General features: G+C 43.4%; 1 protein-coding gene across 1 annotated transcript in view; it reads right to left on the reverse strand.

The window, feature by feature from the left end:
- Positions 1–1,098: 1,098 nt before the first annotated feature.
- Positions 1,099–18,632, reverse strand: part of FAF1 (Fas associated factor 1) — a 272,216-nt gene continuing 254,682 nt past the window's right edge. The window contains exon 19 of the mRNA XM_081143762.1: positions 1,099–3,146. Coding sequence (XP_080999888.1) covers positions 3,063–3,146 — 84 coding nt within the window. The 3' untranslated portion in view covers positions 1,099–3,062. The remainder of the gene's footprint in view (positions 3,147–18,632) is intronic.

The raw sequence follows: 18,632 nt of genomic DNA on the forward strand, positions 1-18,632 counted from the left end.
GAAGACAGTGAAGTCTCTGGAGTGTGTGTGTGGCCTCCCATCAAGAATTTTATAAAGAATCAAATGAGATAATGCACGTGAAAGGCTCATGTAGACGATGAGAGCTATGTGAGTTACGCCTGGACTGAACTTAGGATTCCACATCCCAACCCCTTGTGGGACCCAGGACTGGGTGGGTGAGGGGCTGGTGGGACCCAGGACTGGATGAGGGAGGGGCTGGTGGAAGAGCCTCAGTCAGTGATGCTGCTCAAGGAGACAATTAAGACCTCCCACACCCAAATGAACTCCTCCGCCGTTCTGGGGAAACCTGCCAGTGTTCTGTGGCATCTTTAAAACCCGTCCCATGGACCAGCACTCAGGTCGGCAGGTCTAGTTTTGGGAGTAGCAACTTTGATGAAACTGAAAACTTATGTTTCTAATGTCACCAAGTAAATTTATAGAGGCCTAAATTCTATTTTTTTATACGATAAAAGGTGCTCTCATCCAACTCGGACTTTGGATGCTTATAATTCAGAGAAGAGCACCTGTGTCCCCTAAAATCAGTGGTGCCAGAGCATGGTAATGTCACAGACCAGAAACCTCCCTGAAACAGCACCTTCCGAGAGGCAGTGGGAAATTGGAAATACTTCCTTAAATCTTCAAACTAATGCTCTAAATGTACAATTGATACTCCAAGAAACCTAGAGTGAACCAGAATGGGGGTGGGGTGACGAGCGACCCTGGACCTTCTCTGTATACAGCTGGGCTTATGAACACCAAGCACAGGTGCTGACCAACTCTGTGTCTGGAGGCTGGGATGCAAAGCCCAAGGAAGCTTAAGGGTAGGAGAAAGAATTGTCAAGGACATTGCTATTTCTGTGGTGACAAGTCACTTCATGTTTCTGTAGTCATTTTAATGTTGTGTTTATAAGAAAAGGCATGAAACTGCTTTGGCCTCCTGTTCTGGAGCTTGGTAGACCAGAATGACATGCATGAACAGTGAGAATTAGCTGAGCTTTTCCCAGCAACAGGGCCCATTGGAAAGGATTTCGTGGGACTGAGCAAGAACCTTCCACAACAGGGTTGAAAAAGGGTGTGTAAACTCCATACACATTCAAGTAGCGTTTAATAACTTTTATGAAATCAGTTTCAGAGTAAAGTCTATATTGGGATACAGAAGTGAAGATGCTGAGGGAACAATATGATGATATCAAACCCAAGTCAGGTGGAACAGTTTAACATGAAAGTCCCTCCAACCCCACCCACACCCTTGCTGCTGTTCCTGAGTATGGCCTGAGTTCAGGGCTGTAGCGTCTCCATGGCCGCTACAGAGCAAGGTCTACCTGGAAAAAGAAGAGCTGGTGCCCTGGTGCATCTGTAGCAGTGGGGCCCGAGGCTAAGGTGGAGTGGAGCCGGAGAAAAGTGCTCAGGCTGAATTCCCACACAGTGGGTCTCCTCCTTCAGTCTCCTGGAGAGACCTTGGGGGCCAGAGAAGGCCTGCACCTGGGCAGACGCAGCACTAGTCTGTTAGGAACACATCTCTTTTTAAGAGAGTGTTCAGGGGAGGTCCCTGGTTGGAGCGTCAGAGAAAAGGTGGAGATGGAATTTTCTTGGCCAATGCCCACTTTGGGGCAGAGGGAGAACAACCAGGCATATCTCAGGTTTCAGTTAAGAGTCTTTTGATAACCCCTTGGCTTGGGCCAGGGGAAAACCCCAGCACTTAGACTCTCATTTGGAAAAGTACAGATGTCAAATCAGGATCCCAACCCCTAAGATAGAGAACACAGGTGACACAGAAACATATAGAGGAACATTCTAAGACTGAAAAGAAATCATTGTCAGTGAAAGTATAAACAGTAAACTGAACTCTAAACCCCAAATCCATAGATTAACAAAAATCCACATTAACTAAATCACCCCAAAATTATAATATGTGGGTTTAGACAGCACATGACTTTTGAGCTGAGTCCCCAAGTTTGCTCTCTTAAATATATGAAATCAGCATTTTCAGCCACTGAATGAGATCCCTTTCATTGGAGATGGGAGCCCAATATCTAATATTAAAACATTAAAAGAATAAAAAGTGGAGCAAATTCCTTATTACAGCGGACTCAAGAGTCCAAGGGGTGGCTTATCAGATTTTGGTGATAGACAAGGGGTTTAAAACACCAAGTGACAAGGTCCAAATTAGTGAAGGAAAGAGGGAGAGAAAAGCGGGAGGGAACTGCGTTCACTGTACACTAAAGGCCCAGCAGCCTGGGAGCTGGTATCCATGAGGCCCAACTGCCCAAATGCAAACTCAAGAGCAGCTTCCTGCAGCCAGGCCAGATATCAAAGTCCTGGTGCTGGTCCTTTTCACACTGTCTCAACATTCACATTGCGCTTACAGTTTCCCACGCTGCAACGGAACAGCAAACACCTCCTAGATGGAACCTGGAGACCCAAGGCAGCAGCAGTAAATAAATATCTTGCATATATGTCAAATGCAGTCCTCAAACACAACTTTACATCCTTGTAAAAGAGGTCAGAAAGTACCATCAAAATGATATGCATTTTTCTCCTCCAATAATGTTTCATCTCCAAGCCAAGAAGTTCCATCTGATTTTTCCCCCTGCCTCTGAAGATTAGGTGACAAAGTAGAAATCCAGTTATGAAAATAAAAAGGCAGAGGTGTGTGAGCCCTGGCTCAATGAGACATATCAAATACACAGCGTCCTGGTGTCCCAGGACAGACAGAACTGTCCTGGACACTGGGGAGCAGGTGGGCACTGGAGAGGTATTGATTCTACTATGGTCACGCGCACTGAACCAGTGCATCAGTCACTGAACGGGGCGAGGCGGGGGTGGCGGGGTGGGGGTGGCAGAGCTGTAACTCTCTGGAAGGAGGGTTGGGAACATATACTCGTGGATGGGACATTTTAAGTAGCTATGTTTATTATTACTTTTTTCCAGCAATCTTGCAAGAGGCAGAGTGTGACACTGAATTCAGTGAGTCGAGCGTGTGTAGGTGGGTTGGCAAGGAGCCCTTCTCTTGAGGCCGGCCTCCGGCGTGTCAAGGAGTGGCTGGTTTCCCGCTGAGCCGTTTACTCTTTTGCTTCAAGAAAAAGGGTTTCTTGAGGGAACAACTTTACTTCCAATAATGATTTATTTGGGTCCAGCTGGGTTATCTAAAAAGAAAAAGAAAGCACATACTCAAAAGACTGGAATGAGTGCTGTTTTCTCCCATGACACTCAGGTCCTGCCCACACACACTGATTTTGAGCCTTCTGTGCCCTGGCATGAGCATTCTCACAGCTGTTCTCTTATCTGATCCTCAGAACAGCCCTGGGGCGTAGGTGCTGTTATTCCCAGTTTATAAGTGAGGAAGCCAGGGCTCAGAGAGGTCAAGTCCTGTAGTTTAGCGGAGGAACTAGCATTTGACCTCAAGGCACAGGTTCAGGAGACTGGACCTCTTCCTGGGCAGGTGGAGGTTTTTTGCCTCCTGTACAACTCAGCTTGGCCACCAGAACAGGAGGCCCTGAGGAAAGGATGCCGGTTAAATGGCTGAGTGGTATTCCTGGGGACCTTGCCCTGGTTAGCTCCTGACAGCAGGGAGGCCTCTTCTGCTTGGTGGGATGAGAGCTAAGCCTTTGGGACGCATCTGCCTGCTAAACCAGCTGTAATACACTGCAGAACACCCACTCCGCCACACCCAAAGACGAGCATCACCCTGCCGAGGAGCGGCTCTTCAGGGAGGCATGTCACAATCTCCTTGTTGTGTGTGTGTATGTGTGTGTGTGTTTAGTTTGAAAAAAAGGAGTCAGTGTTGTAACATGACTATATTTTAGAAATTAAAAAAACATTATTTTATAATGTGAACCAGAGAGTAAAACTGGACAAAATCTTGGCTCAGTTGGGATATGCTAATCATACAGGGATCCTAAATTAGGTTTATAATCTCCTAGGTCGGGGGCAGAGATGGGACGTGGATGGACATTTTATGAATTGGAGAGTGAAAGACACAAAAATTTCCTGTTTAACAAAAGGGATCGTGAATTTTAAAATGCTAAGAAATGCCGGTTTAGTGGAAAGGACAATGGGTTTTGGAACCAGAAAGATTCTGGTTTAAATCACAGCTGTGTTGGCTATTAGCTTTGTGGCTTTGGAGTTAGTATCAATCTTGCAGGGCTGATGTGAGGATTAAATGAGAAAAAATATATAATTAGCACAGTGTCTGGCCCAGAGCTGATACTCAGTGATAGCTGCCATGTGTGTGAGCAACTATGAGGATGGACACTGGTAGATGGGCAGCTTTAAATGTGCATGACAAGAGGCTGGGCAGTGTGCTCTGCCAGCTACAGGAGCTTGGGCCCATGAACAGAGACTGCAGCACCCGAGGCAGGCAATCTTGTCCTCTGCTCAACTCAAGTCACACCTAATAAGATGGCTCCACTGTCTTCTCCTAGCCCACCAGGACGGGGGTCCTGGAGGGCTGAGAGTCACAGGCAGGCCGCTGAACTGAAGGAGGAACACTATCTTCAACTGTATCCAGACGGAAACTGGGTATGCCCAGGAGGGTCATTAAGGAGACACATCCGCCTCTAGAATCTTCTCTGCTTATAGGAACCCAGAGCAAAGCTGTTCTACTGGTATCTCTGGGGCTGTGGGCACATGGGCAGGCAAGCTGGTGGGGAGGGCCAGCCTGCTGTCCGTCTTCCAATGCACTGGGGGCAAGCGCTGGCAAATGTTTACCCACTTCCCCAATTAATGTACAACACGGCGCTGGCGTCTGTCAACAAGCAGAGCTGTGCTGCCTCTGCTTCTGACTCACTGGCATTTTCTGCCCAGCTGCTTCTGCTATTGTTCTTAATTAACATGCCAGAGCTCTTCCGGCACACTCTACTTTGTTATTTGTGGTTTGTAAATATGATGTTTGCCGGGAGAAAGCATAATCATAACAGTGCCAGGGCTGTGCATACTGGCAGAAAGATATGCTGCAAAGCAAAAGAGGCCAGGAGGCTGGAGCCTCAGGTCCAAGCCAAACCCCACCTGACTTGTCACCACACAAGGTTAGAGGTTCAGAAAACACACCCAGCTTCTACATGAGAAAACTGTGTCCAGAAAAAGAGATTTTCCCTGTCACTTTAAGTGGGAGAGCTGGGATGTGAGGAGGGGAAACTAAAATTTCTTGAACATCTGTTACATGCCAGACACTTTAAATATGTTATTCCACTTAATTCCTAGAACAACTATGCAGGGTAGGTGGAGATGACAAAATTGAGGATCAGAATGGTTGCCACTTATTTACAGCCACATGGACAGTAGGGCCTGTCCGTACAGCACAATGGTTAGAAAGAGTGAGGCTGACCTAGATTCAAATCCCAGCTGCCACTTAATACCTATATGATCTTGAAGAAGTTACAAAACCAGAGAGCCTCAGTTTTCCCACCTGTATGATGAGAAGAATCAGTTTCTCCTTTACAGGTTGTTGTGATAGCTGGAATAATGTTGGTGAGGCCACGGGCACAGTGCCCGAGCCAGGAAGCACTCAGTGGGTGGCAGCCATCACTGGCTGAGTGTTGCCCTGGGTAAAGGACCTGGTCTGTCTGACCCCAATGCTGGAGCTCTTTCTCCAAAACCTTCTGGAGCTCAGTATGCACCAGGCTGCCTTTCTTGTTTCTACTCCAGTGCCCAGCAGAAGTGCTCCCTTTTCCCTGATTGGGTGATGCCTCAATATCTAGAGATCCCCTCTTCTAACTGCAGTAGGGCTGGGCCACAATGGACTGCACAGCAAACACGGCTGCTTGATCTAGTGCCCCAGGCCAGAAGCAATTTTTTTTTTCTCTGAAGGTCATTTCAGACAGGAATTTCAAAGTGAACAGGACAATCTCTGTTTTCATTCTCATTTGCCTGGTGTGGACAAAGAGACTGTGGGGAACCTAGGGGGATGTAGGACACCATGCTTCATTCCAGCAAAATAGGGGCCTTACTATGAAACTGTGCTGTTGTGCTCTGGGCCATTCAAGGGATGCAGAGCATGCCAGGAGGGACCAGCCTAAACACCATGTTCTCTGAGAAACAGCTGAAGAGTGGGCATGTCTTCCTGGAGAGGGGCACTGCCATAGGGCAGGCAGGGGGCTGTGTGCACCCTCTTTGAGTATCTGAAGGACTGACAAGTAGACAGAGCTCCAGTGGGTAGAGCTGGGATCAGTGAGGTAACATAGCAAAGAAAGAGAACCCAGCAGGTCAGAAAGAACTTAACAGAGCAGCAGCTGGTGGTGTGGCTACCCCTGCTTCTTTTTTACCTTTTTCCTCCTCCTATCCTTTCTTTTCTTTTTGTTCACCATCATTACAATCATCACCATATCATCATCATCGCAGCAACTATCATTTACTGAGTGCCTGCCATGCAGCTGGACCATGCTAACTACTTTATATACAGTACCTTAACTAGTCCTCAAAACACCCAGTGGAGTAGGTATCATGATTCCCATTTTGCAGTTGAAGATACCCCAGCTTATCTCGCCCAAGGCTGCACACAGAATAAAGTTTCAAACTCAAGTCTGACTCCAAAGCGCATGGTAACCAGAAGCTTCCGGCCAACATGTCAACAGGCTGCCTTGGGGTGATGGAGGGGGAGGGAGAGTAGGAGTGTACTCTCTAGTGTCCCTAGCAGCTTTCAAATAGAGGCTTATTTGAAAACATGATGATGATGATGATGATGATAATAATGGCTAACATTATTTATTTAATCCTCACCTGAGGATATTTTTTCCATTGCTTTTAAGAGAGTGAAAGGAGGAGAGAGAGAGAAACATCAACGTGAGAGAGAAACATCGACTGGTTGCCTCCCGCCTGCACTCCAACCGGGACTGAGCCTGCAACTGAGGTATGTGCTCTTGGCCAGAATTGAACCCGGGACCCTTCAGTCCCCAGGTGGACACTCTAACCACTGAGCAAAACCGGCTAGGGCATAGCTAACATTTATGGAGCATTTACTTTTCTCCCGGTATATTCCAAGCACTTTACATTTTAAAAATAATTTAATTTTTATAATAACCTTCTGGGGTATGTTATCTGAGATAAGTACTGTTATTATTCTCATTTTACAGATGAAGAAACTGAGCCATGGAACAGACTAACTTGCCCAAGGTCTCAAAGCTATTGAGAGCAGAGCCAGATGTGAATCAAGGCGATCTAGCTTTGAAATCCATATGTTTAACTACTACTCATCTGCCAGAGGTGCTGCTAAGAATAGGAGCCACACGGAGAAAGAAGTTGGATGAGATGACCCTGAGGTTGTTTCTAACCAAGCTTCCAGGATATAAGATCTTCACTTTAAGAATGGCAAAAGGTTAAGGGTCAGGAAAAAATCCTGAAATGTTTATAAAATACGAATACAAAAACCCTACCTGAGCTTATGTTCTGCCATTTACTTGAGACTTTACTGAATTACTCACTAAATCCACAGGGAAAGCCACCTTTGGGGCTTCTTGGGGAGGAGAGGTATTCTCAGAGAAGAGGTATGGCTTGGCTCTGTCTATGTTAGAAGAGGAAATTCAACCATCTTGACATTTTATTCATTATACTTAGGAAAATCAAATGTCTATTTTCGCACTAAAGTAATAATGTGAAATAGTCTAACCCTTCATTTCACAGGTGGGCAACCTGAGGCTCAGAGAGGTCAAGTGACTTGGCCCGGGTCGCACAGCTGATAAGGTGCAGATGCAGTAGTCTGCCCCAGAGTTTCTGACTTCTAATTTGGGATTCTTTCTGGCCACACCATTCTGCTTCTCACTTAAAAAAAAAAAAAATTTAAAAAATATCTGAGCATAAACATCATACTACTAGTAGGCTGGGAGCTACTTGAGGGCAGGAGCTGAATAATACTAAAAATAACAGTAGCAGCAATATATGCACAATACCTTATAGTTTGCAAGATATTTACACACCCATTAACTCACAGTCATGTAGGGTATAGGCATTATTATTAATCCTTTTTATTTTCTTTAATTTTGCCAAGGAAATGCTTTTATTTTTATTTACTAATTTTTAAAATTGATTTTAGAGAAGGAGGAAGGGGGGAGAGAGAGAGAGAAAGAAAGAAACATTAATTGACTGCCGGGAATCAAACCCTTGACCTTCCAGTGCACGGGATGATGCTTCAACCAACTGAGCCACACTGGCCAGGGCTAAGAAATGCTTTTAGTTTGCAGTTGAATAAAGGAAAGTCTGGATCTAATATTTTCAATTTAGTAAAAATGCCAGTTCCAACAAGTGGTGCGGAAACAACTGAATATCCACATGCAAACAGATTCTAGATGCAGGTGGACCTAATATCCTTTACAAAAATTAACTCAGAATGTAAAACACAAAACTGTAAAATTCCTAGAAGATAACAGAAAAAAAACCTAAATGACCTTGGAGATGTAATGACTTTATTTTATTTTTAAATGTTTGCCTCCTGCACACCCCCCACCGCGGACTGTGCCCCCAACCCTGGCCTGTGCCTTCACTGGGAATTGAACTGGTGACCTTTTGGTGCATGGGACAACACTCAACCAACTGAACACCACTGGCCAGGGTATGACTTTTTAGATACAACACCAAAGGCACAATCTATGAAAGAAATAATTGATAAACTAAACTTCATTAAAATTAAAAACTTCTGCTCTGCAAAAGACACCATCAAGAGAAGGAGACATCAACAGACTGTGGTAAAATATTTGCAAAAGGTACCTCTGATAAAGAACTATTATCTAAAATATACGAAGAACTCTTAAAACTCAGTAAGAAAACAATCCAATTAAAAAGTGGGCCAAAGACCTGAAAGATACCTCACCAAGGAAGATACACAGATGGCAAATAAACACATGAAAAGATACTCATATGCCACTAGGAAATGCAAATTATAACTGAGATACGCCTACACACATATAGCTACTTTAGAAGACAGTTTGGTGGTTTCTTAAAAAGGAAGCATATTCTTATTAGACAATTCAATAGTCATGCTCCTTGGCATTTACCCAAGGGAACTGAAAATGTATGTTCACAAAAAAACACACAAAAACGCCCACCCTGCACACAGATGTTTATAGCACCTTTATTCATAAGTGCCAAAACCTGAAAGCAACCAAGATGTGCTAAGAAGAAATGAGCTATCAAGCCATGAAAAGACACGGGGGAATCTTAAATGCATATTATTAAGTGAAGAAAGCCAGTGTTGAAAAGGCTACATACTGTACGATTCCAACTATTACATTCTGAAATAGGTAAAACTAGGGAAATAGCCAAAAAACAAACAAACAAACAAACAAACAAAAAACACTAGTTGTTAGGGGGTGGGGGAGTGGAGAAATAAAGAGACAGAGCACAGAGGATTTTTAGGGCAGTGAAAATACTCTGTTCACCAACCATGATGATAAACAGATGCCATTTACACATTTGTCCAAACCCTTTTTGGGAGCCAGCCTGCCTTCTTGTTATAAGGTATAAGGGGCCTGTAGTGTCCAGCTATGCCAAGGACTGGGTGGGCAAGTCTCTAATTTAGGGGCAAGGATTATATCAGCAATCCCCTTGCCTCAGATCCCAGGTCACAATCTCTGATCAACCTTTTCAGTAACAAAGGTAATATTTTTATCCCCACCTGAGTCCTATGTCTATCTTTCAATTGGTCTTGTCTTTCAATTAGTCTTGAACTAGTTAAGTAAAAATATATTATTTAATGGCCCTTAAAGCCCCAAGTACCACACAGCACTAAGCAAGTTCTTCACAATCATGATCTGATGTAATCTGATAGAAGGGCTACACCTCTATTTTTCTCAAAGCCTGTTTGGCCCTGATTAGAAGATGAGAGAGTGCCCCAGTCAGGCCATAAATCAGTTCAAAAATACATTTCCCATGTAACATAAAGCTACAACAAAGCTTATTCTTAACGAGACGCTTCTTTACACCCAAGCTATTTGAACACAAAGGGAATGTGCTAATAATCTTCTCTCTGAAGAATGTGTACATAATAATAATGACTATTATTTTACAACTTTCAAAGTACTTTCCCAAATAGTACCTAAACTTCAGAGCTATGCTAGGAGACTGGGCTGACTTATCCTCAGTTTTACAATGAGAAGAGCAAAGCTCAAGTGGGAACATTACTTACACGTGGTCATACAAGTAGAAATTGGTGGAACTCACATTTGAACTCAGGTCTTTTCACTTCAAATCCTGAGCTCTGTCTACTCTATGAGGCAGCAAGAAGGCTAACTAAGTAAATTTCCAGATTACAGTAAAGCAGATTGTATCTGCTTTTGGTTTTGTTCAAAATTAGCACTTACTTTGAACTTGAGGGAATACTTTGGAATGCCATGAGTAAACTATATTCCGTTAGTACTCCATTAGAAAAACATGCATATTAAATATCACAAGTTTAAAAAATAACTGTTAATGTCATACTACCAAAAAAGTTACCATTAACTTGACATCTTATAAGTGCCAAGCACTATCACACTTGTTCTACATAAATTAACCTAATTAAATGGTCACAACGCTTCTGTGAGATAAGTACTCATAGATGAGATAAGTACTCATTATAGATGAATTCTCTGAGATAAAAAATGACTAAGGGACTTGCCTGAGATTACATAGCTGGGAAAGAGGAGGCCAGAATTTGCACCCAGGTTTGTGAGCTTCCAGCCTATACTCCAGCATTGCTCTTTATTGCCTCTTAACCTCCGATCCTACTTCTAAACAAGGACAGTTAATGTGACTGGCTGGCTTTCCCTCGGGCATAAGGACAGCAGGCACTCACTGGTAGCTGTGTTGTGGCTCATATCCCAGTTGTGTTACGGACTTTGTTGTTCTCCATAGGTTATCTTTTGTTACTGTCACCTTGGTCCTAATTGCTAATTTCCCATTTTCTGTAACACTTTTTGATGAACTGGGAATCCCTAAAGAGAGAAGTTATACCCACAAAGTATCAGAGGGAGAATTTCAGAGCTGAGCTGCTGGCCATGTGCTGACTAGCGTGTGAAAGGCTTTTGTAACTGTAAAGTCTTTTGCAAACATGAGGCTTACTAATCATCATCAACATTGTTGTCATCATCCACAGTGCCAGTTGTAGCTCCTAGCAAATTCTCCTCTACATTTGCTGCAGACGGTAATGCAACCCCAAAAGAAACTTCTAGTCTGGAAGGGTCGGTCCACTATGGGACTACTCTATGGCTATTTCCATCCTAGCTCCTTGTGTAGTTTTTGGACCAATGTCTCACTGGATCACAGCAGAGAAGTGGCACTGGGGTGAAGGTTTCCAGGAAACAGTGACAATACTCCATTACTAAGCTGTGTTAGAACAACCGGGGTTGTAGAGAGTGAGGTTGGGTGGGCTTCTGTGGCTGCAAAGCATAAGGTGCCTACAGCACATTTTCTTCCCCTGACTTTTTTTTAGGTGGGAAGAAGGTGGAATGAATGAGAAGGTAAAGGAAGGACAAGGAGCCCTGGCCAGTGTGGCTCAGTAGTTAGAGCAATGCGCCACACACCGAAGGGTTGCGGGTTTGATTCCCGGTCAAGGGCACCTGCCTGGGTTGTAGGTTCAATCCCCAGCCTCCTGGAGGCCTGTGTGGAAGGCAACCAATCAATGTCTCTCTCACATAGATGTTTCTCTCTCTCTCCCCCTCCCACTCTAAAAGAAAAAATATCCTCAGGTGAGGATTAAACAAAAAAAAGAAGAAAAAAAATGAATGACAAGGAAGAGAAGACTAAGGTGACCAAGGGATGAAAATTATCTTGTGGGCTGTCCTATCTGTTCTTTGTTTTATCACATTATAATAATAACAGTTAACATTCACTGGAGCTTACTACGTGCTAACTCTTCTGAGTGCTTTATAAGCACTATACAACCTTATGAAGGAGGTACTACCACCCCCACTTTAAAATTAATGAGGAATAGAAGCTCAGAGAGTTTATATAACCTGTCTAAGATTATACAGGCAGGAAGTGGCACAGCAAGGATTTAAAACGAGGTCTGGCTCCAAAGTGTTCTTTTTCATTTACTTATTGATTTTATAGAGGGGGGGAGAGAGAGGGAGAAAGGGAGACAGGGAGAGGGAGAGAAAGAGACATCAATTTGTTGTTCCACTTATTTATGCATTCATTGGTTGATTTGTGTATGTACCATGACTGGGGATTGAACCCAGAACCTTGATGTATAAGGATGATGCTCTAGCCAACTGAACTACCCAGCCAGGGCTCCATCTTAACCACCATATTAGATATCTAATTTTAGTATCGTAGTCATACACTGGACTATTTATTCTATGTCTCCGGCTTGAAAGGATGGTCCCCTTCATGTAACTGAAGCACTTATCTCCCCATAACAGAGTACATTACTACTTTAGGCATTTGGGTGAGCTTCACTCAACTCGCTCCTCAATTATCATAGACCTAGTGACTATTAGAGCTGGAGGGGTTTTTAGAGGCCATCTCTGTAACAGATGGGGACAGAAAAGCCCAGTCAGTGGAAAGTGTTTACGCAAGGTTACTGAGCATTCATGGCAGATCTGGAACCAAATCTGGAGTCTTCATTCCCAGCTTTTTGACGGCTACTTAATGAAGACACAACTCTAAAATGATACTAATGTCAAATGGCCTCCCACTTGGCACACTGTCAGGGAGACTCTAAACACCAAATAAAAGATGTGACCTTCTCCTTGCACTGGTATTCATGCTGGTGGCTTTGGTCACTATACTATTAAACAACAATGACAGTGCATGTGTGTGTGGGGAGTCCAGAGGGAATAGAGGGGCTTCTAACAAGAGGGTAGGGTGGGGGTGGGAAGGGAAAAACCTCTTTAGTCTAGAAACAGGAGGAGATCCAAGTCTGTAGAGTGAATATAGAAAGAATGAAAGAGGCATGTCTCCTCATCCTGGGAAGCCAGTTCCCAAGGTTAGTTCCTCCTGGGCTCTAGAAGACACGATTTCACGTAAGCCAGTCCTGCTTTACAGAGTGGTTTGCAAGCTCACTGTCCCTGAAAGCTCAATAAAAAAGTACAGGCAACTTAGTGAATGAGGATTCTGCATTGTGGCAACATGCTGACCTCTCACCCCTCAGGGCAGCCAGAACCTCAGGGCTGGGTTGTCTATGACCCTGAGAAACCTAGTATGGTTATTCCAAGGAGGCACACAAACATTTTCAATGTGTGCAGATATCTGAAAAAGGCTGGGAGGCACTGATCTAGGGGACATGCCTCACTTTCAGAGGTGATACCATGGAAGGCTGCCAGGTTCTTGTGTAAAAGGTTTCTAGAATGCCTCTGATAAAAGACTGGTCCACAACACTAACAGCTGTGTTTGGAGAGAAACCTGTTAGCTGGTTAGGTTCGGAACTGCTACCCCAGCTTATAGACCTGAGAAATCCTGGTTACTGTCTGTCCAGAGCTTCATCACTAGGTGAGGATTAAGTCCTAACTAGCAGGCAGTAAGAAAGAGCACTGGTGGGTTTCGAATCCCAGTTCTGCATGTATGCTCTTGAGCAAGTCATTTAACCTCCAGAAAACCCAAATTTCTCATCTGTAAGCTGGTGACATTACCCAACTAATAGGCTCTAAGAGACCATTTCCCTCTGGGTCTCTTCACACTGCCACTTTAGAGTTGAACAAAATATCTGATCCTGTCTCTCCTACTTAAAATTTTCCAATGGTTGGTTCCTTAGGGCAACAGGATAGGCCCTTTTGCTTTGGCCTCGTTTTCCCAATTTGTGAATGGGTGGTGTTTCTGGCAAGGCTCATGCACAGTCATAATGGAAGACAAGGCTGAAAAGACAGTGTGGAGCTGGATAATGAAGGGTGTGAATGTCTTGTTAAATTTACACTCCCCAGCTTCAGAGAGATCTGGAGTGGTATGCTCGAGGTACTCTCAGGCAGAGTGGCTAGGGAGGAAGTGAGCATTTTGAATGCATTTCAATACTCAAGCAGGGCTACAGATCTGGTATGTGTGTAACTCTGCACGCAAACACCACTCAAGAGCTGGAGCTTTGAACAGGAGTTAAAAGAGTTGAGTCCCTAACGACATACAAAAGACTTGCCGGTGTGATTTATTCTGATGTATTTACTTATCCAATTACCAAATCAGCAGGAGATCATTAAATTTTCTAGTTACCAGATGCAGCTCGTTCAATATCTTAAATGTTACCAAGGCTCTCTCTGAGCTATTTTCATATTACATTTCATCTGCCCAAAAGCTTATGAAACTGGAAGGCAAGAACCATGAACAGAGCAGGTGTTTTCTTTGAAGGCTCATCCAGCAGACACTTATATAATACCAAACTCGTATGAGAAACTCCCAGATACTGTCCTGGATTTAAGGAAAAGTGCCATGATGAGAAACAAAAGTATTCAGTAGAGAAGATGCTAAGGTATTGGTACTTGAAGGTGGCCAGACATATGTCTTTTATCTGGCCAGACTCTTCCGCATGCTCATTTTCTATCAGTTTGGTCCCCATGTCCACAGAGGGTCAGGGCTCAGAGTAGAGGAGGAAAGAAGGGAACACAGCCTCTGGGAGACTGCAAACCTGGCCCTAGCCCTAGCATTCTTCTTTGGACTACGTGTGTGATCTTGCGCAAGCCACTTTCGAGCAACTTAAAGGCAAGCACTGTGTCTCCTGCTTCTATATTTCCAGCTTCTAGCAAAGAACCTGGCCCATTACATACTCTCAATAAATGCTTGTTGAATAAATGATCAGAGCAGAAAATGTTTGGTCATTATCGAACATTGAAAAATACAGAGTAAGCCTTTAAAAACAGCATTTTAAGAGTTAAGTGGCAAAACAGATGTTATTCTATTTTATTTTGAAAAATATATATCACATAAGTGATATCTGGGCCTAAACTTTTTGAAAGGGTGGTCATGGCTTGGCCTCAACATTCTTTCTCTAAATACTATCCCCTCATAGACCTTATGCTCCAGCCAATTAGAGCAGTTTGCTATTCCCCCAAATATGGTACTGTTCTTACCTGAATCTTTGCTTTTGTTTTTTTCCTACTAGACTGTCCTTTATCCCGTTGAAAATTTATATATCCTTCAGGGCTCGGCTCAAATGCTACTTCATCCACAAAAGTAGGCCTAAGTGACAGCCTAAATTAATCTTTCTCCTGTTCCTTGTAACAGAGGTAATCGTAAGTGGTATCTTCTCCCATTCATTGGGCTCCTGAAACACAGGGGCCATATATGTTCATTGTGGTCTCTCCTTCATGTGCCTATTCCACTGTCCTGAACGTGGTCAATTCACGTTTGCTGCACTAATACCTTTGTTTCACCTTAGGATCCTCAGACAGGTGGATGCCATGTCTGCTGGCAGATTCAAGGTCAGTGTTTCACCTGTAATGTAGGCACTGGCAATGTTGCCCTTTGCTTAAACAGCACTCCTATACTTTAACCAGGCAAGGCCATCCATTTCTGGAGAATCTAACTCAAAGGCCAGCTACAGTCCCACACTGAGTTATCTGTCTGTTATGCATCTCAGGTTATTGTGCAATTGTTTGTCTATGAGTCTCTCAGGTTGAATTCTGAGGGCATATGATGAGGTCTCACTGGCTATCTATCCCCAAGGCCTAGTCCACTGCTGGAAACAGTGTGAATTCAATAGATGTTTGCTGAAAGAGGATCTACTGAGTGACTGAGTAGGGGCTCCCCACTCCTTGCTAGACCCTCCACCAAGTCAAAGAAAGGGAGTCAAGAGGAGCAGTATCCTGAGGCCTCTTCCCCCAGCCCCACCCCTGCAACAGGCAGGACCTGTTACTATTAGCAGATACTATTGGCAGGTCCCCAGGCTCTTGACTCTCTCCGGCCCTTGCCTTAGTCAGTCCTGCTGCAGACATAGGGATTGACAGTAAGTCTGCATCAGTAACCCTTTCAGAAGGGACAGATCTTTCCCTACTTAAACTACTGTTGGAATTGGCTAATTAGAAGGATTTAAAAAATCTTAATACTCTAAACAGAGAAAACTGGTTCTGAATTATTAAGCAACATTTTCAATGCATTTGAATAACCTTAAGTGACTTAGCTGCCACCTGATCCTAAGCTCTGGCTCAGATAAATAAATGTGAAATATTGTCAAAGCCCCGGCTTATAGAGCCTCCAGCTACAGTAAATAAAGCTTAAGTCCCCATAAACTGCGGGGACAGAGACATTCTCATATAAAGGGAGGAGAAGGCAATATTAAATAAAGCCAGAAGGGCCAGGAAGCCGATGGCTTTGTTCCAGCTTTCAGGAGAGAGCTGTCAGTGGGGCAGGTATTTTGTATATTCAGGTCCTTTACTCACAGAGTCACACAGTGTCAGAGCTGAGGGGGGATTTAGGAAGCACTTATTTTAATCCCTTCATATTTCATAAGAGGAAAATAAGACCCAGGAAAGCATGCACCTTGCAGGAAATCACACAGCGAATGGCTAGAAGAATAAAAATTCTGCCCCAGGGTGCCTGGTTCTCACCTTAGGCCCTTCCCACTATGTCATATCTTTCTGAGAATGTCCTGTGGAGACATCAACACGAGATGCTGACAACTAACTGGTTGTTAAAAAACACCTGAAAATTTTAACCAGAGGGGTGACTTCTAGAGCTCAAAATCCAGATTCCACGGTCCCGCCCCATCCGGACTTTGGAGTTTTCTTCAGTGACTATGGGGCAGGGAAGGCGGGAAACTAGGAATAAGTGAGGGTGAATGTCACTATAATGTGGTCCCTCTCCTGCCTATCCTCAAGCCTTGAGGATACCATGAGTTTCTGCCTGGTAGGATGAAAAATACAAAAACAAAAACCAAACAAAAACAGTATATGCATAAATAGGTAGGAATACGTTTTTCTTCTCATTTATTTACTAAACAAGTATTTCCTGAATGTTTACTATGATGTCAGAAACTGTGTCAGAAAAGGGCTACAACAGGGAAGAGGGCAGCAGGGAGCATGAGGAAGGTAAACACCTAACTCAGCCTCAGGGTCTTAGTCAGCTCCATGTTTCTCTTTCCTCCGTGTCTCATTCTCACACACACAACTCTCTCCTATAACCTAACCATTTTACTGACTTATACTTTCACGAATAAACCAATTATCAGTTGTTTACTATGTGGTAGGCACTGTACTCAGATGAATTAGACATAACCCCAAATAACTTCAGATTTGATGTGTACAATTATTTTTGTTGTCTACAAAATGTGTATCTTACCTGCATTTTGTGACTATTGTAAATTTGGGCCAACCATTTCTACTTTTGGTGTCTTTTGATTTTCCTAGGCCTTGATCAAGTTACTTTCCTTCTCTGCATCTTGGGTTTCTTAATCTATAAAATAGGGGTCTTTTCTAGTTCTCACAGTCTAATATCCATGCACGAGGAAGGCCTGTTCACACAAGGCTCTTACATACAGCCTACTAGAAGAAAGAAAGTGAAATAAATTTGGAAATGTCAAAAGAACCTTCAAGTCTGAGACTGAGCCATAGACATCAAGCCTAAAGCCTGGTTGTAGGTGAAGAGCAGGTGCAGTCTGGGTGAAGTGGGCTGGGGCTGGGGCTGGGGCTGGCACTGCAGTGAGCCCGGGGGATGTGGCATGCTGTTGCATGGCTAATGCACTTCAGAACTCCAGCACTGGTTTTGAAAATTACAAGGAGTGTCGAGAAAAGGTTAATCTGCACATATACACACTTGCAGTTATTTTTATTTACAGTGGGGTTATTATACAGACTTTAAGTGAGCGAAGCTTGTCTGCAGAAGCACCTGGCATACTGAACACAGAACTAATGATTTTTTATTTATGGCTCAATGAAGTCAGATTGGATTGTACGTACAGCCTTCAAAAGTTTATTTGATTTCTATTATAGCATTTTGAATAGTATAGTACTTTATAAACACCTTATAAAAGTTAAGTTCTGGGACAAAATAAAAAAGTTGATAAAGGTTTAAACTCACCAACATACCTATCATAATCAGTAACAGTCAGCCGATCTTATGTTTAGCATGGTATGGGGAAAGTACTTGGGTTTTGGGAATCAAATACTGGTAATGATATTTATTGTGCAACCTTGAGAAATTTAAGCTCTCCTAAGCTTCTGTGTTCTCATCTGTAAAATGGGGATAAGATCTATCTTTCAGAGAATATACTTGATTGTGCACATAATAAGCATACAAATAAATGGCTTTATTCATTGTCATCAATCCCTACCACACCAAGTTCTTCGTAAATAGTTTAGAAAAAGGCAGAGGCAGATTTTATTAAGACTCTGAATTCCACTCAGCTTCCATGAAATGGCTGTAATCACCTCAAACACATTTTAAAAACTTCTTTGTGCATTCCTTTGATCTGGTCAGAGGCATACAATAATGGGTTTTCTTACATAATACCACCTTTCTCTCAATACCTCTGTAGCAAGATCCTTCCCTCTTCCTGCCATCAACTTCATCACAATAGCTTAAAAATGCGGAGCATTTGCCATGTGCTGGTGCTTTATAAGTATCACTTCATTTCATTTTCACAACGGCCCCGTGAAGTACGTACTATCATTATCCTTATCGTCTACATGAGGAAACTGAACTACATAGAGGCTAAGTAATTTACCCAAGATCAAAGACCTAGGAAATGGCTGAGTTGAGATTCAGTCTAGGACTCCAGAACCCAATCTTTCAACCACTAGCCTATA

The sequence above is a fragment of the Miniopterus schreibersii genome (assembly GCF_964146895.1).
Source record: "Miniopterus schreibersii genome assembly, chromosome: 8".
NCBI lineage: Eukaryota > Metazoa > Chordata > Mammalia > Chiroptera > Miniopteridae > Miniopterus > Miniopterus schreibersii.